Raw genomic sequence first — 21967 nt, 5'->3', positions numbered from 1 at the left:
ACATGTGAATAGCAGAGTAGGGGACCATGGTGTCTTCTCATCCACTGAATTTCAGCCCCCATTGAGATGCCACATGGTTACAAAAATCAAATACCACCAACATGAACAAGTTAAACCCTATTCTAATAAAAAGTAATTGGAAGCTGAGTTGTAAACAAGAACCGGCAGAAGGCACATCAGAATGTATGGAAGGGTCATAAAGATGCTTCCTTTTTCTTCATGGCAATAATAATAAATACTCTATAAAGTCAAAAAAGGTTTTATGGGTGGGCATGCCTAGTAATGCCATATGGAAGGTTGATGTAACAATTCTAACCATTGGAAATCTAGGAATGATCTGAGTTGGCCACGTGTCAAATTTCACCCTCAAATCCAATCAATTACCCTCCCATGTACAACCATGCAACCCCTCTGTAACCCACAGAGCCTGTTTATGGTCCTGGATTTGAATTTTGTTTTTCATGTGACTAACTCCATTTGAGCTGAAACTAGACATGTGAGCAGATGGCCATCCAGCGATCTTGTATTGGCACACCCACTCATAAACCCAGTATCACACCTTAATTGGATCAGATCATTTGGACTCAAAGGACAGACTGCTGACCCCCACCCCAAATTTCAGGAGCCAGTGTAGTTTTAGAAACATTGGCTTCAACAAGGAACTTAGGTCAAGCTTGGAAGAACAAAACCTACTCTGCTGCCCTGCTAGTTACTAGCGGATACACACAAAGTGACCAGCTCTGCCTATTAAGATTTTAGTTTTTTATAATCGACTAATTACTCTGCCTATCGAGATGAATAAAGGAACAGACAAAATGAATCAAAAGGTATCCTAGAGGTAGATCTAATAAGGCTCCTCCAAGGTTAACTAGACAGATGGATCCACCTACTGGTTCTACCTAGAGATATGCCATATCACCTAATTGGGTGCTCATAGCCATCCAATGAACCATATTATGTTGGACATCACGAAGGCAGACAGTGTTGGTGTACGATGTCTTGTATTCCGTCACAGTTTAATCCAGGGAGTACTGATGCAGCACCTCTATAGGCAGGATGGCAGTCCCGCTAGTCGATTAGCCGGCCGTGGGGGTTGCAAAGGGGGCAGGAGGCCCCCTTGTATAGCAGGGGGTGTAGGGGACGCAGCCCCCCGCTCAAATTTTTTTTTATTTGAGGGCAATTGTGTACTTTCGGATTAGGGTTTTTCACTATATATTTGTAGCGAAGGTTTCTTTCTCTATAATGCAAGAAATACTAAGAGGTATGAGGGACGAGCGTTGTAACCCTATTCTCCATTGCTAGTGAAGCAGGATCTCATCTCACCGGGGATGTAGGCATTCTTGCCGAACCTCGTAAATCTGTGTGCATTGTTTGTTCTTGTTTTTCCATTATCTTCTGCATCGTTTTAGGGTTGCGTTTCTACAAACAGTCCATGAATTGTCATAAAGCATATGTTAGTAAATCAATCCATATTTTAGCATGGTAGATCTCCTTGATAGAACCACTCAATGGCATGTTCCATGACCCTTCAAGTGCAATATGTATGGACTATGGACGTATGTCATTTGCATGCTGCTCCTACAGTCTACTGATAATCCATTTTAATTTTAAGGTATCATAGAATCCACAGTGAAGAATTACTGACATCAATAGGCTGCTTCCAGTGTCGCTTGATCCCTTGCAGGTGCCCCTTGCCAACAACTGCAACAACTGAAGCATGTTCACTAGCAACTCTAAGTAATGTGGATGACATGTACCTGAAAACAAGCAAAATCATTAAAAATCCAGCCTATAATAAGACGAAATGAGAAAGCAGTCAACCGTAAGCTAGCTTGTGAAGAAATTAAATAAATCTATGATATGACTATGAATTTCTGCACAGCAACCCTCGTTGCATCCTTCTTCTGTGGTTACATTGTTATCTTTTAACCTTAAGGTTTGCAAATAATTTACAAGCAAAATTTTGATCGACTACAACAATTTCTGATGTTCAGAACAGTTCTTTCTATAAACCCACATACATACATCCAGTCATCAACGCAGCTTGCCCATAAGGCCATAACACACGAACAAAGATGTGCAACTAGAAGTATGCAAGTTTGTACATGTGTATTATAGATATCTGCCTGTTCTGATCTTCCAAAATTGGTCCACTCTTTTTCCTTCCTCAGAGAGAGAAGGAATCCTTTCTTCCCCTGCACAAGGTAATCTAGTGGGAATGAAATAAGGCCCATTAGCAAAAAACAAGAACTATACGACTGAAAGACAGTGGCACAGTCACCTCATAAGACAAAGAGTCCATGAAATAAAAATTTAACCAGAACAGAAATCAACTACCACCTTCTATTGTCTGAGCTGTTACAAAATGGCAAATGAGAGATTCCTCTAAACTTTGAGCTCTTTTAGAGTGGATGACCACTGGAGCAAGCAAAGAAACACCCATATCAACCATAACATACTTAGACTTGACCTTCACTTAGTTCTCTCAAGACATGCTTGACCAGACTACAGTCAAAATGAAACCAAAGAGTGTGAGGACGACTGAAGACAAAGTCATCCTCCAAAAATTAGCACCATCTTTAAATACCCAAAAGAATTAAGCTTGAAACAACAACCATCAAATTGATTCCTCCTTCCCAAAGTGACAGTCCAAAACTTCTATGTGGTGCTTGGTTCAGCCTAGCTCGGTCTGGGAGCGAGGCTTTCGGATGTAAGGAACGAAATGGTACGAGTCTCACCAACATAGGCAACTTAGGATCCAGAAGAGGCTAACGAGTCACGATCTTAAGCTAGTCCTGCAAGCATGATCAGATTGAAGGAATGGAAATGCTAAAATAGTACTTGTGCTATGGGATGGCTCGACCATACCATGTCCCCCCAAACCTGCTAGGGCTCTCGCAGCAACGCAAGGAGCACAGAGTGCATTCCTATAGATGACTAGATTGAATCCTAAAGTTGTACAACTGCTGAGGCTTGATTGAGAAATGGTGATGAAGTTGAAGATGATAATCAATCAAACCAACCAATTTCGAAATGATACAAAAGTTGAAGATAATATTCACTCTACTAACACCAGTCTCATTATAATCAGTGATCCAAAAGAAGAAATCACCATGGTAGAAATTTGGAAGCCCTAGGGAAGTTTTTTTTTGAATTCTGAGAATGATGTTGTTCAAGGGAAAAGGGAGTTATTGTACCTGGGGACCTCCACATGATTAGCGAATGGATACCAAACAGATACTTCGACACAACAAGTCTCTCACCTACCATCATTTTACCACTATTCTCTCCAACTTATAACAGTTGCCTCATTTATTTTTATCAACAAAATATAAATTATAATGCTTACCAGAGTAGAAGAAACTTACAAACGTTTAGGTAAAATTAAGTTGGTGTGATAAAAATACACTATGAAGATTGTCTGTTTGAGATGGATATGACTATTGGTATCTGATGAGGCAAAATATGTCCCCTTCCTCAGCACGGCTGAAGCGTGTATGCAAACCTGAACAGAAGACTGACCCACCACCTCGGCCCTTCATCAAGCCGTGCTGCCACCTCGGCATCTCATCAGGCCGTGCTACCACCTCGGCCCTCCATCAGGCCGTGCTACCACCTCGGCCCTCCATCAGGCCGTGTTGCCACCTCGGCATCTCATCAGGCCGTGCTGCCACCTCGGCCCTCCATCAGGCCGTGCTACCACCTCGGCCTTTGATGAACACAATAATGTGTGAAATCTTAGGGATATAAGTGTACATTTTGCCCCACTTTGGATAGTACTACTTTTATTTTTCTTGTTTTTTTTAGTTTCCAAGTCTACAAGAGAAAATGCTTAAAGTGAATCAAGAACCAGTCCAAAGGTGGGACCCACTCATTGGTACCACATCCTCTCTCCTACAAAATCCTGAAGATTATTTTCTCTCATTGCCACCTCACAAGATCTTGAAGATGTTATGCAGAGATTCCTTTCTGATTTAATCAAGATTGCAAGATATTAGTGAATATTGTAAGGAAAGAATAGAATTTGTTAATTATGGAAACAGATTCTCTCTTTCCTCACACAATATCTCAGAGAATGAGGATTTTTACCAAGATTTAATTTAATTTTATTTTATTTTCTTTCTTTTCTTAAAGAAGACTTGTAGAAAGAAGGAGGCAAGAAAAAAACCCTATAAAAACCCCTTCCTCCCCCTCCTATTTTATTATTCTCCTTAGTTTATTTTTTAGTTTATGCTTAGTTCTCTTCTCTCTCTCCCTCTCTCACTCTTTAGTTTTAGTTCTTCTCTATTTTTACTTTAATCACTTTTGTAATAGTTTTTTATGTCAATTAATGCAAGCACTCTTTTATTCTTATCCAGCCTTTTATGTTTATGATTTATGCAATTGAGTTGTAATTTTTAAAGTTATGGTTCTAGGCTTAGATCTAGGTGACAAGATCACGAGCCGTGGAGCATATTTTTTTTTCAAGTTCAGTTTTTTTTTTTAAGATTCGTTTTCTCTAGTACTAGAAATTTCATATTTGGTTTATTCCAGATCTGGTTTTTAGTACTGGTAGTATCTCAAATCACCCAAGCTTTCAAGTTCAAGCATTGATTCAAGTAAGTAAGCTCCTTCAGTAGTCTTTTATCCCCCCTCTCATTCCCTCTTATGACTACCCTTTCTTTCTTAATTTAGGATTTTAATTTCAGTCGTTACATTATTGCTATCCCTTTCCCCCAAGGTTCATGGCTAGCGTATGTGTTGGCTTTGCCCCTCCTAACCATAGAACCATCAATTTTTTGCTTTTATTTTAATTGTCTCCCTTTCCCTAAAGCCAAGTAGAGTAACCCTTGTAAGAGTGACTCTCTGGTCAAGTAGGGAAGCTCATATTATGATGCATCCCTCGGGCTAAGTAGAGAAACCTACTTGTGAGTCTCTCTCTAGCTTTCTCCCCTTTCTTTTACTTTATTTTTATTTCATCATTTTTTTTCCTTTATTGTTTTTTTTTAAATTGCGTTAGTTGTTTATTTTCAGTTATTTATTTATTTAATTTTAATTGTGTGGCTTGCATCTTTAAATTCTTAGATGATGAATGGTTAGGACGTTATTTTAGATACATATGTTTAGGACGGTAATTAGAATTAGATCACAACTATTAATCGGTTCACTTTCGCATTATTAAAAGAAGTAAAAAAATAAAGTGGCTGCTCTCCCTGTGTTCAACCCGTAGCTACACTGATCCGTACGCTTGCGGTTACATTTAAAATCTCAAACAGCCTCCATCAGGCCGTGTTGCCACCTCGGCCCTCCATCAGGCCGTGCTGCCACCTCGGCATCTCATCAGGTTGTGCTGCCACCTCAGCCCTCCATCAGGCCGTGCCGTCACCGCGGCCCAACATCAACAACAAGGCACCCAGAAACGTGCAGACATCCACTCCTACATTCAAGGGACGGGGGTAGGACTCTATCCACTACACGTCATCAGAGGCCTCCACCCCTCTCACGACTTGCACCTCCAAGATCAAAGGGGAATATTCCCAGAACATGCCCTGGAACCCGAATTATTCCCAGAATCACAGAGCCACTCCCCTCAAGGACTCTATGCCTAAACAGGACTCTCCACAAACGCCCCTCCTCTCTCCATCAGCAGCCTATAAATATCAAGGTAAGCCTCCATCATGTGGGATCGATCACTTCTTTTACTGAAAAAGCTCTCTTGAGCATCTGCTGTGGAAAGATCTGACTTAGGCATCGGAAAGTCCCCTGTCGGGTCAGTCCGGCTCTCCCCTGTCATCTCTTTTATGCAGGTCGGCTAAAGCACCAGGAACTACAAGGAAGATCACCCGATCAATTTTTGCAGCATCAGATTGGCGCCATCTGTGGGAAACAGTTATAAAAAGTCACCTTGGACCAATGCAATTAAGGAGTGAGAAGGTCGTTTCTTCTACGACAACACAAGTAAGATCGACCCGCGAGTTACCACTTGAACGTCCCCATTCACCACCAATGGCGGAGCAGGAGAATGTCCCAATAGAGACCCCTCCACGAGGACCCCATCAAACTCGGCTTGATGCGCAAGTTGCCCAGGGAGAGGGGGATCAAAGCGAGCAAAACCCTCAGCTATCTCGCCATGTCCCATCATCCCGGGTAACTCACCCAAACATGGAAGAGCAGATGCAGAGCCTGCAACTACAGGTGTTAGCGACAAACACACTGGTGCGGGACTTCATACGTCAGTTCGGTTCGGCACTTCCAGTGCCACGGACTAGTTTAGCTCAGCCGCCTAGGCCTGTTCCGAGCAGACAACTCAACCATGAATCTCCTGACAACAGTGTCACCCCTATATCAACAGCAAGGAGGGGGTTGGCCAGAACGTCACGTACTGTTCACTTGGAGCACCCCGCCTCTTACCGAGGGGCGCAGGCAAGGTCCCATTCCAGCCCAGAATGTGAGAGCTCGTCGTTTCACGTGTCACCGGAGCCCAGAGACACATGATGTCCATAGATCCCCACCCCGGGTAGGAAGACGCCAACTGTCGCCTCAAAGACTCACTAGAGGCGTGCGTCCGCACAAAGAAGAACTCAAAAACTCTCAGAGGACAGCTTGGCGAGATCAACCCCCATGGGGGTCAGGACTTGCCCATCAGGCCGACCAGAGGCGCACCACGGCAAGGTCAGGATCGGCCTGGTGGTCACCAAGGCTGAGGAAGAAGCCCCAGAAGAGGTGAAAGGGCACGTCGATCCCCGGATCTCTGAGCTAAGGAGAGAAGGGACGACCTGGAGAGCCGCCTCCAGCGCCTCACTGAGAGAGTAGAAGGAATGCAGAGGCAAAGGCACCCGGCCGACATAACTGTAACTCCGGCCCATAATGCACTATCCGACGAACTGATAGACGCCGAGCTACCCCCAAATTTCGTGATACCCGTCTTCAATGGATATGACGGCACCATAGATCCCTATGATCATCTGCTGTATTATAGCTCGGCCATGATGGTTCTCTGTCGAGCCTCCACAGCCTTATTAAAAGGAGCAACGCTGGTATAGATGTCGAACTTGCGGCCCCGGTCCATCCACAGCTATGAAGAGCTGACAATAGCGTTCCTCACACGTTTCCTAGCAAGTATGAAGCAGAAGCAAGCTACGCAAAACGTGATGAACAAGAGGCAGGAAGCAAGAGAGACTATAAAAGAGTTCCTTGCCCGATTCACCAAGGGGACACTGGAGGTAAAAAACCTACCGGAAGGAGTGGCGTATAGCACTTTGTGCAATGGGGTAATGTGAAATAACCTAAAGGGGGTGAATAGGTTATACTAGTGGAAATTTTAGCTCTTTTCAATGTATAGGTCCCAAGTGTGATTGCAAATTAAAAACGATGCGGAATAAGTAAAATAGGCATAATCACACAACACAAGATATATAGTGGTTCGACTCAATCCGAGTCTAGTCCACTCCCTACAAGAAACCTCTTGTAAGGTATTCCACTAGTTCTCCCTTTCAGTATGGTAGGTAGGGAAGAAAACCTTTACAATCTTTTTCACGGATAAGAGTATCCTTACAAATCCCCCTTTACAGGCAGAGAGGCACCTTTACAATCTCCTTTACAGGCAGAGAGGCACCTTACAATCTCCTTTAAGATAGAGAGGCACCTTACACTCTTTTAAGGATAAGAGGATCCTTACAATCTCTTAAAGATGAGAGGGTCCTTACAGAAGCCTAAGTACAGTCTAGACTTAATGTAAAATAGAAAATGGAGAAGTGGAATAAAAGAGAATTACCTCCGGTGTGGAGCAAATGAAATATGCAATGATGATAGAATGAATGCACCTTTTGAAGTCTTCTTGATGCTTGTAATGTAAATGCCAAGATGTAGATGAAGACTTATAGATGGTCCTGAGTTCCTCTTGAATGTAAAATAAAGACTTGAACTCAAGAGATGGTGTAGACCAATTCTCACTTCTATTGCTCAAATAATGCTTCTCTAAAGTTGGGATTAATTGTTAATTAATAAGTAGCATTAGAGGTATTTATAAATGAGCTTAGGAGAGCATTATAGGCAGGCAATCAGGCTCTAACGGTCGTATTCTTGGACCACCGGTCGACCGCCATCGGTAGCCGGTCGACCGAAAAGAGCCGTTATAGAAAAATATAGCCTTTGGGGCACTTTCAGGTAGTCACCGGTCGATCGGGACTTTTTACCGATCTACCGTCTATGGTCTCGGACAGTTCCGGTTGACCGGGGCTTCCAGCCGGTCGACCGTCAACATGACAGACTGTTTTGACAGAACACTGTCATACTGACCAGTTGTTAGTGTTTTGATCATAACTTTTTGGTCTGACCTCGAAATAACCTAAAATCAGTTGCGTTGAAATCGTAACTCGATTTCCTACAACTTCTATGAAGGTTTCATCTCCTGATACCGACTCTAAGATTATCAAAAATGCCCTTAATTCAGGTTAATGTGGTTTTCACAGAATTTCACTAGAACACATTTTTCCTAATATGTTCCTCACCACTTAGAGACCCTCCATACTTGGTCAAGGTATGCTCTATGGTCATTCTAGTATGATGCAATGCACATGCATGTGGTGAGTGCACATATATATGTGGAAGTTTCAAATTACATTAAAAAGGACCAATCTATCCGAGTGGTCTTCTTCTTCACTTGAACCTTGCACTCTTTGGCACTTCATCTTCTTTTCTTCTTGTTTGCAATTCCATGTCTTTGAGCTTCATGTCTTAACATCTTGAAGCTTAAATTCTTATGATATCTTATCCAAGTATTGATGCCAACTTGTTGATACTCTTCATTTGATGACTTCAATATTCATTTCTTCCTTTCATTCACCAAATTCGATCTTTGATCTGAAGTCTCTACAAAACAATACTTGAAGGAAAATTGTGAAATACCTTCATATGTTTATTATCATCAAAACCAACTATAGAAGTGTGGGCATATCCCTAACATAATGCACCCTGATCTGGTCCAGTCTCTGGCCCTTGACTTGCCAGAAACAATACCCGAGCTGTTAAGACGATGCAATTAATACGCCAACATGGAGGAAGTCCTGGCCGCCAGAGGGATAGCTGACAGGGATGATCAGTCAAAGAAGGAGAAGAAAAGGACTCTGAGGCCTAGGGACGATTCCCGCAAGACGAAGAAGAATAGAACAGATCGACCGCTTGACACTGATGAACCCGAGCAATATGAACTTGATCGTTCCCGAACAAACCTGCGCTTAGAGATCCAGGATCAAAAGTATTTTGCTAGCCCAGGCCAATGACTGCTAAACCAGAGGAGAGGAACCCCAACCAGTACTGTCGATACCACCGAGACCATGGGCATAACACTGAAGACTGCAAGTCTCTGAAAAGGGAAATTTATGAGCTCATCAAGGCTGGATACCTTAACAAGTATTTGAAGCCGAAATATGGTGGGAACTGGCCCGAGCCAAGGAGAGATGATGCCAGGCTGAGCCGAGATAGGGCCTACCCAGGAACCAACCACGGACCGAGTTGACGCTTACGATAACCAGCCCGTGGGTCCAGCCATTCTAACAATCATGGGCAGACCCACGGAGGAATCAGTCAGAAAAGCCAAAGCACACGTGCGGTTAGTATGCATCACGGAACAACCTGTCAAAGCCCTCAGAACGGATCCACCCATTTCGTTCTCTAACAGAGACTTGGAAGAGTTGAACTGCCTCACAACGACACGTCGTAGTTCAATAGTGGTGGCCAACCACCCCTTCCACAGGGTCCTAGTGGACACAGGAGCCTCTGTTGACCTTATGTCCTACGAAGCCTTCATAAAACTAGGGCTTGGCACTGGGACCCTAAAGCCAGCTCCAGGACCCTTGTACGGATTTTCAGGCAAACCAGCAAAGCTGGAAGGAGTTGTAGACTTGCCCGTAACCATTGGACAGGGAGCTTAGACAGCCACTACCATGGTCTCTTTATGGTCGCCAAGATCGCCTCACCCTATAATGCAATCCTTGGCCGACCTGGTCTCAATGGCCTTGGGGCGATTGTGTCCACTAAGCATATGAAAGTCAAATTCCCCACCAGCAATGGAGTCGGGGAATGCAAGTCCAGCCATAAGGAATCCCAGAATTGCTATGCCAACTTCATAAAATTTGTCAAGAAACCATGCTCGGGCCTAGCGTGTATGGTAGAAATTGTTGATTGCCGAGATGAAAGCCTCCTTACCCGAGCCGAGCCAGTTGAACAGCTGCTTACTGTCCCAATCACTGAGGTTGAGCCGTCAAAAACCGTTCAGCTCAGAGCATTGCTGAGCTCCAAGCGCCGCGACGAGATTTTGAACTTCCTCGGCGAAAACGATGATATTTTCGCATGGAAGGCTTCTGATATGCCCGGCATCTCCAGGACCATAGTCGAGCACAGTCTGGACATTAACCCTAGCGTCAAGCCTATCCAGCCAAAGCGCAGAAACTTCGCGACTGAGCGGAACACCATCATCAACGATGAGGTTGATAAACTCCTAGCCGCGGGGTTTGTGAGGGAAGTTAAGTACCCGACCTGGTTAGCCAATGTGGTCATGGTTCCGAAGACCAACGGAAAGTAGAGGATATGCATAGACTACACTGACCTAAACAGGGCCTATCCCAAGACTGCTATCCTTTGCCCAGGATGGACTCCCTCATCGACTCGACTGCGGGCCACGAGATGCTGACCTTCATAGACGCATATTGTAGCTACGACCAGATAAAGATGAAGGTGGAAGATGAGGAGAAAACTGCTTTCCTCACCACTCAGGGCAACTACTGCTACACTGCAATGCCTTTTGGCCTAAAGAATGCCGAAGCCACTTACCAGAGGATTGTGAATACAATGTTCCGAAGTCAGATCAGAAGAAACATGGAAGTTTATGTTGATGATATGCTAGTCAAGAGCACGAAAGGCATTGATCATGTGCTAGATCTGAAGGAAGCTTTCGATGTCCAATGGTAGAATTAGATGAGACTAAATCCAACCAAGTGTCCATTTGGAGTTCCCATCGATTGGGTGTTAGTCTTGTAGATTTTATATTGTCAGCACTTTAGCTTCCATATCTCAGTTATTCAATTTTATTCACGGAGCGGATTAGATTCTATTTCGAAGCAATGTATTTGTCCCAAATGCATACCACACATCAATATATTATGAAGCTTCTCCCAAATATCTGGCTCTTCTAAGGAAACAAAGACCTTAACAACTAAAGCATCTAAGACCGAGCTCCAGTTTGGCAGCATCTAAGACCAGGCTACAGCTCGGCAGCATCTAAGACCGAGCTCTAGTTCGGCAGCATCTAAGACCAGGCTACAGCTCGGCAGCATCTGAGATCGAGCTACAGCTCGGCAGCATCTAAGACCGAGCTCCAGTTTGGCACCATTTAAGACCAGGCTACAGCTCAACAGCATCTAAGATCGGGCTACAGCTCGGCAGCATCTAAGATCGGGCTACAGCTCGGCAGCATTTAAGACCGAACTACAACTCGGCAGCATCTAAGACCAGGCTACAGCTCGACAGCATCTAAGACCGAGCTCCAGCTCGACAGCATCTAAGACCAGGCTACAGCTCGGCAGCATCTAAGACCGCGCTATAGGTCGGCAGCATCAAAGACTAGGATACAGCTTGGTAGCATCTAAGACCGAGCTCAAGCTCGGCACCATCAAGACCAGACCCTAGTTTGGCAACTTAAAAACCTTAACAGCTAAGGCATAAAGATCGAGCTCCAGCTCGACAATATCTAAGACCGAGCTCAAGCTCGACACTACCAAGACTAGGCCCTAGCCTGGCAACTTTAAGACCTTACTCACTAAGGCATGCAAGCCCAAAAATGACTCGGCACCTCAAGCCCTTACACACTAAGGCATGCAAGCCCGAGCCCCCGGCTCGGCACTACAAAAGACCTTAACACAAGGCACCTCAAAAGACCGAGCCCAAGCTCGGCATTCTCTAAGACTGAGCCCAAGCTCGGCACTGCCAAGACCAAACCCAGGTTTGGCACCTCAAAAGACCGAGCCCAAGCTCGGCATTCTCTAAGATCGAGTCCCAGCTCGGCACCTCAAGCCCTTACGCACTAAGGCATGCAAGCCCGAGCCCCAGCTCAACACTACAAAAGACCGAGCCCAAGCTCGGCATTCTCTAAAATCGAGCCCTAGCTCGGCACTGCCAAGACCAAACTCAGGTTTGGCACCTCAAAAGATCGAGTCCAAGCTCGACACCTTCTAAGACAGAGCCCAAGCTTGGCATTCTCTAAGATAGAGCCCCAGCTCGGCACCCCCATGGCTAGGCCCAGGCTTGGCACCTCAAGAGCTCATAAACTAGACATGGAAGATCAATTCTGAGCTCAACTAGGGAACGGAGCCATACTCAAACAGTTGTACTGGTCCTTATTCTTCCAACAGTTACTCATTTCGAGCCGGCTCAAAGTACAAGAAAATAAAGAAAGAAGCACAAGAATCCTGAGAGATGAAGACATCAAAACAAATTTTCCATTCATAAAAAAAGGGAAAACCCCTCAAAGTACATCACTCCCAAAGGAGACGTCTACAAAAAATATATATATACAAGGCTAATCTCAGGGGCTAATCCACTGGCCTATCTCTTCACTTGGCTATCCTTCGAGTCGGGTCACCTCTTCACCAACATCAATCGAGCCACCGAGCTTCACCAAAGTAGCTGGGGCGGGAACGCGCTACTCATAGTCCGTCAGATTGTAGCTGGCATCTTACTCAGGACGAACCGGATGGCATCGTCTGAGCCGACCTATAACGAAGCAATGTTAATGTCAACCAACCACTTCTGACAGGCCTAGGAGTTCAGCCACCTCGTTGGCCTCCAACTCGGCCCGGTGTTGACTTTCCAGCTCGCCAACCCTAGCTGCAAGCTCCTCCGTCTTGCGAGCGCCCTGAGTCTCGAACAACTCATCCTAGAGAGCATCATTCTCCTTCATCAAGTTGCTGTTGGCATTGAGCTACTTAGCAACCTCCTGTTCCAGCTCTCCAGTTATCAACTCGACATCATTGGCACGGACCTCCTCAGATCGGGCTATTTTCTTTTCAACCTCAAGTTGGCCTGTGATCTTATGCGGCTCCCCATGAAGGCGCTTTGCCTCTTCCTCCGCCTTTGAACAAGCAACAGCCACGTCCTTGAACCGTTGAGCAGCCTCAACTGAGAAAGTGAAGCAGCGCATTTTGCACCGAATAGACAGCGTACGTCGTACGGAAGTCGAGATCGAATTAAATGCTCTAGCAGATCGATTAGACCTGCTAGAGCGGGAGGCTGGTGATGAGGCAAAATATATCCCCTTCCTCAGCACGGCTGAAGCATGTATGCAAACCTGAACAGAAGACTGACCCACCACCTCGGCCCTCCATCAGGCTGTGCTGCCACCTCGGCATCTCATCAGGCCATGCTGCCACCTCAGCCCTCTATTAGGCCGTGTCGTCACCGCGGCCAGACGTCAACAATAAGGCACCCAGAAACGTGCACACATCCACTCCTACATTCAAGGGACGTGATCCCTGATCACGGGGGTAGGACTCTATCCATTACACGTCATCAGAGGCGTCCACCCCTCTCACGACTTGCACCTCCGACATCAAAGGGGAATATTCCCAAAACATGCCTTGGAACCCGAAATATTCCCAGAATCATAGAGCCACTCCCCTCAAGGACTCTACGCCTAAACAAGACACTCCACAAACGCCCCTCCTCTCTCCATCAGCAGCCTATAAATATCAAGGTAAGCCTCCGTTATGTGGGATCAATCACTTCTTTTACTAGAAAAGCTCTCTTGAGCATCTACTGTGAAAAGATCTGACTTAGGCATCGGAGTTAGCCCAACTCTCCCCTATCATCTCTTCTGTGCAGGTCGGCTAAAGCACCAGGAACTGCAGGGAAGATCACCCGGTCAATTTTTGCCGCATCAGTATCTATGTTGCGGGGCATCTGCATTGGACTATGAGTATTCCTTTGGAACAAGCTTTCAAATTCACCAACCTTGTTGATCACCCAAAAGCACGCCTTCCTAGAAACCTCTTAAACCCACCATAAAACCAACCACCAAATTATTCAATCACCTTCTCAATCACGATGACTGAACAAACATAAACCTAAAACGATGCAGAAAAGAATGGAAAAACAAGAATAAACAATCACACAATGAACACAGATTTACGAGGTTCGGCCATATTGCCTACGTCCACGGTGAGATGAGATCTTGCTTTACTATCAATGGAGAATAGGGTTACAACACTTATCCTCACACCTCTCACAGATTGCTTATAGAGAAAGTATCCTCGGTACGAATATATAGTGAAACCCTGATACCAGAAAGTACAAAATTGCCCTCAACAAACGATTCCCAAATAAAAAAATACCAGTACTAATTGGATTAAACTGCGATGGAATACAAGACATAGTACCCTAACAAATATTTCATTACCCACTAGGAAACTACCTGATGGCCAAGACCCTTATCCATATGACTACTTTATATAGCTCCAAAGAACCATGTCATAAATCACATACAGAACCCTGTCTTCATATTACAAACTTGTAGAACCTTATCATGTCCTCATTTCAACTTCAAAGCTTATGAGCCTTCATCATCTTAGACCATAATAACTTCATTATTGCCCCAATAACAGTTTACAGTACTTGACTAGGATAGTTACGATACAAACAACAACAACAACACAACTCAGCCTTTTCCCAACTAAATGGGATCGGCTACAGGGATTCATGAAAAAAAAATAAACCAAATACAAGAAACAAAAAACAAAAAACAAAAACAACACCTCAGAAACATCCTACCTAAATGGGGTCGACTACATGGATCTTCGTCCTCCAAACAATTCCATTTAAGGTCATACTAGAGTCAAGACCTAAACTGTGCATGTCTTTCCTCACTGCTTCTCCTATGGTCATTTTTGGTTTGCCCCTAACTCTTTTTAGCTCCACTCCTCCTTATTGGAGCATCTCAAGGCCTCCGTTGGACATGGTCATACCACCTCAAACGAATTTCTCGAAGCTTGTCTTGAATCAGGACAACTTCCAAATCAGCTCTAATACAGTCATTGCTTACTTTATCCCTCCTAGTTTTGTCGCACATCCATCTAAATCTCATCTCTACTATACTTAGCTTCTTGACTGCCCAACATTCCACCACATGTATCATAGCTCGTCTTACGACCGTCCTATAAATTTTCTTTTAAGCTTTATAAGAAAACGTTAGTCACACAACACTCTGGATGCAACTCTACACTTCATCCATCCTACTATAATTTTCTGAGAAACATTATCCTTTATATCACCTTCCTTATTTATGGTTGATCCTTGATATCTAAAGCAATCACTTTGCGGTATCTCTCTCTCAATAAGATTCACCTTTTTTTATTTGTCGTAGTGTGACTAAAGTTGCACACCATATACTCTGTCTTCATTCTACTTATCTTAAAACCTCTTGATTCCAAGGTTGATCTCCAAAACTCCAACTTAGCATTAATCCATGCTATTGTCTCATCCACCAAAACAATATCGTCAGCAAAAAGCATACACCAAGGAACCTCATCTTGACTATTCCTAGTTAATCATCCATGATAAGGGCAAACAAATAAGTGCTTAAAGATGATCCTTGATGTAATCTAATCATAATTGGGAATTCACCACCTTGACCTCCACGGTCTCACACTAGTCACCACACCCTCATATATGTCTTTAATTATATCCACATATTTACTCAACACCCATATTTTCTATAGTACATGCCAGATTAACTCTCCAGGGACTCTGCCATAGGATTTTTCTAGGTCAATAAACGACCACATGGAGATCCTTCTTACAAAACCTAAATATTTCCCATGAGCCTCCTCAGTACGTAAAAATAGCTTACGTCATAGATTTGCTTTGCATAAAACAATATTGGTTCCATTGAGATAGAAGTTTCTTTTCTTAGGTGGACTTCAATAACCTTCTCCCATAATTCCATAGTATGACTTATTAATTTTATGCCTTTATGGTTATTACAGCTTTGAATACCACCTTAATTTTTGTAGATTGGAACCACAATACTTCGCATCCATTCATCCGGCATCTTCCTTATACGCATAATCTTGTTAAACAGATTGGTTAACTATGATACCCCATATAGTCCTAAGCTCTTGTACACTTCTATTGGGACCTCATCTGAGCCTGGTGTCTTACTTAGTTTCATCTTGCTTAAAGCTTCTCTAACTTCAGCCACTCCAAGCTTTCGTATATATCTATAGTGTGTGGTATCTTGATGAATAATGCAATCATCCATGCCATTCCTATTCAAATTGTATCCATTAAGAAGGTCACAAAATACTCTTCCCATATCTTCACAATGTCCTCTTCTCTTACTGACACTCTACCATAATCACTTTTAATACATCTAACATAATCCCCCCACCCCCATGATGACTTGTATCCCCCTTAGTTCCCCGGCCCTTTTTTTTTTTTGTTCTCCTTAGGGCTGGTTGCTATTTTTATTTTTTTTTCTTTTGAGTGAATTGCAAAATGAATTAAAATTATAGAACCCCATAAGGGGAATTTACAAACCCTAAAGGATACAAAAGCCCATAAGGGCACCAATCAGGGCCTATATGGCCTCAAAGAATCTCTACAGACAGGCCCGGATACCTAACCAGAGGAGGGCAGAGCGGTCCGAATCCCTAACGCTTAACATCTCAACACAACATTTCCTAGCCTCCAACACTAAAGAGCACCAATGAAGAAGAGGTAGCCAAGATGGAGGGGTGTTGGCCTTACAGAGGGCCACAGCCAGCTGGCAAAGCGAATGGGTCTCCAAAGTGAAAAAGGCGTCGGCCTTTCTAAGGGCAACGACGGAGTGGTTGCCAACTGGGAACGACCCGGCGGGCTGGTATCGAAGAGGCTAACCAACATACTAAAAGGCAAGTTCCTAAAGGCCGATAGGCCCAACAGGGGGAGCAGGCAAGCAGGCAGACAAGGGTGGAGGCCAATGCTGCAAGTAGGCGGACAGAACAAGCGAGCCCGACATCCAGAAGGGGAGACGACTGACGAGACAGCAGGTCTGGCGAGAATGGTGTCCAAAAGGGCTGCAGGCATGGCAAGCAGCCAACCGAGAGGCAAAACCAGAGGAGCAGACAAGCTAACGAACAGACCAAATGAGCCTGATGGCCAACCGAAAGGGTGGCCACCAGGCCTAGCGGGAGAGGCGTCCAAAGGACAGCAAGCCTGGCGGGACAGCAACCGAGAAGTAGCTAGTCCAAGAGGGGCCAGCACCAAGTCAACTACTGGCCAAGTAGGTCAAGCAGCCGGAAGGAAGACGAGCCGAGTGGTTATAGCAGCCTCAACACCGATCAAGTTAACCAAAGCTAGCAAGCATGGGAGAAGCAGGGAAAGGGAGTGGAGGAGCAAGAAGGGAAAGGGCGAGAGAAGAAGAAAAGGAAGAGGGGTGAAGTGGAGAAATCGAGGAAGGGAAAGAAGAGCAGAGGAGGGAGGGAGGGAGGGAGAGAAGAGAGGGGGGAGAAGACGAAGGAAGACTGAGAGAGAAGGAGGAGAAGGGAGAGGGCTAAGATAAAGATGAAGAAGGGAGAGGGGAAGGGGAGATGCAGATGCAGAGGTAGGGGAAGAAGAGTGAAGGAGGAAGGGAGGAAGGGAGGTTGAAGAGGAGAGAGGAGGAGAAGGTGAAGGGAGAGGGAGAGAGGAGGAGAGGGGGGAAGGAGCCCAACCTAACAGCCAAGCTGCTCCAAGCAGCGGCGTCCTTTGGTTTTCTCTATATTTAGGTTTTTGGGAGCGAGGGCTAATCTGTGTTTCTCGCAAGGCGCTGGTTTAATCTGAAGCCTGGGCTCGAAATGGCTGGTTGCTAGTTGTTAGCTTGCTTTTGTTGTGTCCCCCCCCCCTTTTTGATGCTTGGCTTTCCTTCGCCACCCCTCCTTTCTCCCCCTTGTATATTCCTTTGTCTTTAATGCATTTATTATTCATCCAAAGTAAAAAAATGTCACAAGTCTTACTATCTAGAAGCGGCTTTTTTTAGGGAGTGGGTAGGAAAGACACATAGCCGACATGTTCTGACAGGGATATCCTCATTAAACAAGAAATCCTACCCCAGTGAACCAAATATGTAAGCTTTTGGAATCCCGAGGATTGTTGTGAGGTTTTACACTTATACAACCCCTACTTTCCCAACCCATCAAAAACCCTGCAAGCAGACACAGCCTTAAAGTTTTAACGGATAATATGGAGTTTTTTTTCCCAAAGTAGGGATTAGGGTTTGGAAGATAGGTGAGTAGAAATTCAATACACAAAATAAATAATAAAGATAAAAGAAGAAAAGTATAAGATAATAGTAACGGAATCAGCAGAAATAGAATGCTCTCAGAATCACCGTCTGGAGTATTTTAAAAGCAAAAGCACCTTCAAGAGTAGAGAGAATTGAAAGGGGAGGAAAGAATTTAGGATGTGATAGAAGGATCTCTTGCCGAACAAACATCCGCAGACTCTCGATCTAGTGAAATTCCTCTGACCATACCAGGAAAGGCTGGCCATTTCATATTCCTGGCAGTCACCCAAGCCAGTTGAGTGAGCTGAATGGGAAAACAGGACTTGTGTAGCCACCCCATTTAGTTGGAATAATTCTTATTAGAGTTGAGTTGTCTCTTCAAGTTAGTCACCTCACCCCACTTAAACTTTATTTCTACAACGTCCATCACATATGTACTCTACTACCATAGGAAAGAAATTTTATTGATGTGCCAACATTTCAGATTGGCTAATGGCAGATGTCTGAGTGTCTATACCTTCCATCCATGCCTGATGGCAACACAAATCTCACCAAATCAGAAGAATTGAATGTGACTTAAAAGCACCAAATTACTCTTTCTAAATTCATCTTAGACATCAAACGGAGAGAAAAGACACAAGACAGAAAACCAAAAGAATTGGAAGAAATGGTTATACGGACTTATAATTACAAAGACTGCAAGGGAGAGAAGAAGGGGAGGGGGGAGACAAAGTAAAATGAAATACAAGAAAATTGGCATCAAAATGCAGATATTGAATTTTTTTTTTAACCAAGTTAGTTCAAACCCAGATTATCATTAATCAAAGAATCAAATAAGGAGCAAAAAATACTGACAGATCTCGTTCAAAAATAAGTGTCTCCATCAGAGTAGGGAATTCTTTACTCATGTCCTGAATTACAAGAGTTAACATGTCAACGTCATCCATTTCCTTCAGCTGAAGAGAAATACAATCAACTGATGATCAGATAAAATATAAAATCACAATCATCCTACTTATCAGAAAAATTACTTTCTCCAACAAGTAACATCATAATGATACCAAAAGGATTACAATCACTGTTATATTAATGATGAAATATATGGAGAAGAAAGGTTACCAATTTATTTATATCCTCAGGGCTTGGCAGAAAGAATGATTGGAAAAGTGTACAGTACAGAAATTTTGCCTTGTGCCAAAGTGACATTTTCCCCCATGTCCTCTGTATTGTAACCTATTTAAACCAACAGAGAAACTGTGCTTGAGAAGATTTCATGAAAACAACAACCTCTGGTGAAATAAAAGTATAAGATTGAAAATCACCGCTTCTAAAAGCAACCAAATTTTCAAGATACAAGAGGCAAAATAAGATAAGCAAGGAACAGACTGTTAAAATCACTGTTGAGATCTTTCTCTTTTAATAGAAATTTTACCCATCCAAAAAATCACTGTTCCTTACCAAATTGATCATTACTAAGGCTATCTGTTTATTTATGTTCATCTGACACATAAACATAAATATAAGTGTTTCATAAGATTTATAGTCCTTGTTTCTATTTATTTTAAATTAAAATTCATAAAGAGCTTGGGAGGTGTTTATGATATATTGGCATAAAGTGTTTACTGCTATTTATGCGCTGAACACTTTCAAAACCAAGGGAAAAGAGGTAATTTTAGTTAATTATTATAAATCCCTCAACATTCCCTCATTCTAGATCCGTTGGCATTTCTTCACCAAAGAGATACGACATCCATCTCTCTGATATTGAGTGATATTGAGAAACCTTGTTCTTCATAATCCCAAACCAATATTTTTATCCGTCGAACCCAAGTTATTCTTTTCTATTCTAAAGAGCAACCTAGTGCACAAGGCTCCCATGACTGCAGGGTCTGGGAGGGGCAAATGTACATAGCCTTACCCCCTGCTTCATAGAAGAAGGCTGTTTCCAAGTTTCGAACCTGTGACCAACATGTTGCAATAATGCAACTTAACCGTTGCACCACGGGCTGGCCCACTTGTGTTTTCTATTCTATATATTTTTAAATTATAACCCGAAGGAGGAAACCCATGTCAATTTTTTCTAAATCATTCCATCTTTAAATCAGTAATCTACTTTTAAACAACATCCTAGAAGAGATTCTCGTCTAGAAGTCTTCTGCAAATTGGTCTATAGAGTCACCTTGCAGGAAGAAGATGACAAAACAATTTACTGGGAAAGGTGACAACAGTCCCCTGCATTCAGTGGCAAAGTTGGAAACCTACCCGTTATCATGGAAATCCTTAAGGGTGTTAGGAAACATGTCCACACTCCTTACTATATTTTGGTGTTAACAAGCATACGTCTTTATCTTGGTTTGATAAAATATGATTAGCTTAAAGAAAGGGTAATTAGTTTGAAGAAACACTTAGAAGGGTCGAATCAAGACATCAAGGTTTGAATTCATATAGACATGGCCTTAAAACTTAAAGGCATTCAAGATCCAAGATGATAAAGACAATCAAGACTCAAGAAGATGAAGACATCAAGACTCAAGATGATGAAGACATCAAGACCCAAGATGAAGACCATAGGATAGAGAATATATTTTGTAATCTGTACACACATTGCATATGCACGCACCTCATGCATCATACTAGAATGACCTTAGGTGGTAGAGTACTCTAGCAATCTCTGTGCAAACAGTTTGACCTGACTCAAGGGCATTTTGGGTAACCTTAGAGTTAATATCATGAAATAGACCTTTTGTAAATGTTGTAGGAAATCGAGTCACGATTCCAACACTAGTTTCGGATTAATCCGAGGTCGGACCAAAAATTTATGGTCAAAGCATCGTCGACAGGTCAGTATGACAAAATTCTGTCATAACAGAATCTATCAAGCTGGTGGTCGACCGGATAGAAGTGCCGGTCGACCGGATCTGTCCGAGACCATAGCAGGTCGACCGGTAGAAAGTCCCGGTTGACCGGTGCCTCCCTGGAAAAGCTCCAACGGCTAGTTTTTTACCTCAACGGCTCTTTCTGGTCAACCGGATACCAACGGCGGTCGACCGGTGGTCCCAGAATAAGACCGTTAGAGCCCGATTTCCTATCTACAATGCTTCACTAAGCTCACCTATAAATACCTAAGCCGTCTTAATTAAAAATAATTAAGAAAGAGCATTAAGAGCATCATTATAAGCATTCAAGAGTCACTAAGATTATTCTATCCTACTTGAGTTGTTCGATTACTCTAATCCCAACAAAAGGCTCAAGTCTCAATCAAGTCCTCCACTCTCTCCTGTGCAAGTCAAAGCCATAAGAGAGGACTTTACTAAAGGTGCATCATTCATCTCTCATTCTCATCATTTGCATCACACTTGAGGTATTCCTCTTATTCCACTACTCCATATTTATTTCTGTATTTACAATTCTAGATTGTACTTAGGATTGTAAGGATCCTCTTTTCCTTAAAAGAGTGTAAGGTGCCTCTCTACCTTAAAGGAGATTGTAAAGGTGCCTCTTTGCCTATAAAGGGAATTTGTAAGGATACTCTTATCCATAAAAAGATTGTAAAGGTTTTCTTTCCTACCTACCGTACTGAAAAGGAGAACTAGTGGAATACCTTACAAGAGGATTCTTGGAGGGAGTGGACTAGACTCGGATTGAGTCGAACCACTATAAATCTTGTGTTGTGTGATTGTGCCTATTTTACTTATT

At 43.4% G+C, this 21967-nt stretch overlaps 1 protein-coding gene across 7 annotated transcripts in view; it reads right to left on the bottom strand.

Moving 5' to 3' along the window:
• Positions 1 to 21967, bottom strand: part of LOC122059619 (traB domain-containing protein-like) — a 68227-nt gene that overhangs the window by 758 nt on the left and 45502 nt on the right. For 2 of the 7 annotated variants that reach the window (XM_042622518.1, XM_042622517.1), the window contains exons 6-8: positions 19391 to 19504; positions 19127 to 19227; positions 1646 to 1757 (exon numbers count right to left, since the gene is read on the bottom strand). In XM_042622518.1, coding sequence (XP_042478452.1) covers positions 1646 to 1757; positions 19127 to 19227; positions 19391 to 19504 — 327 coding nt within the window. The other 5 variants (XR_006134093.1, XR_006134092.1, XR_006134090.1 and 2 more) reach the window with 5 other exon arrangements.

This window comes from Macadamia integrifolia, chromosome 13 (assembly GCF_013358625.1).
Source record: "Macadamia integrifolia cultivar HAES 741 chromosome 13, SCU_Mint_v3, whole genome shotgun sequence".
NCBI classification, from domain to species: domain Eukaryota; kingdom Viridiplantae; phylum Streptophyta; class Magnoliopsida; order Proteales; family Proteaceae; genus Macadamia; species Macadamia integrifolia.
Note: the sequence above shows the minus strand (reverse complement) of the source record. Positions and strands in the feature narration are given on the sequence as shown.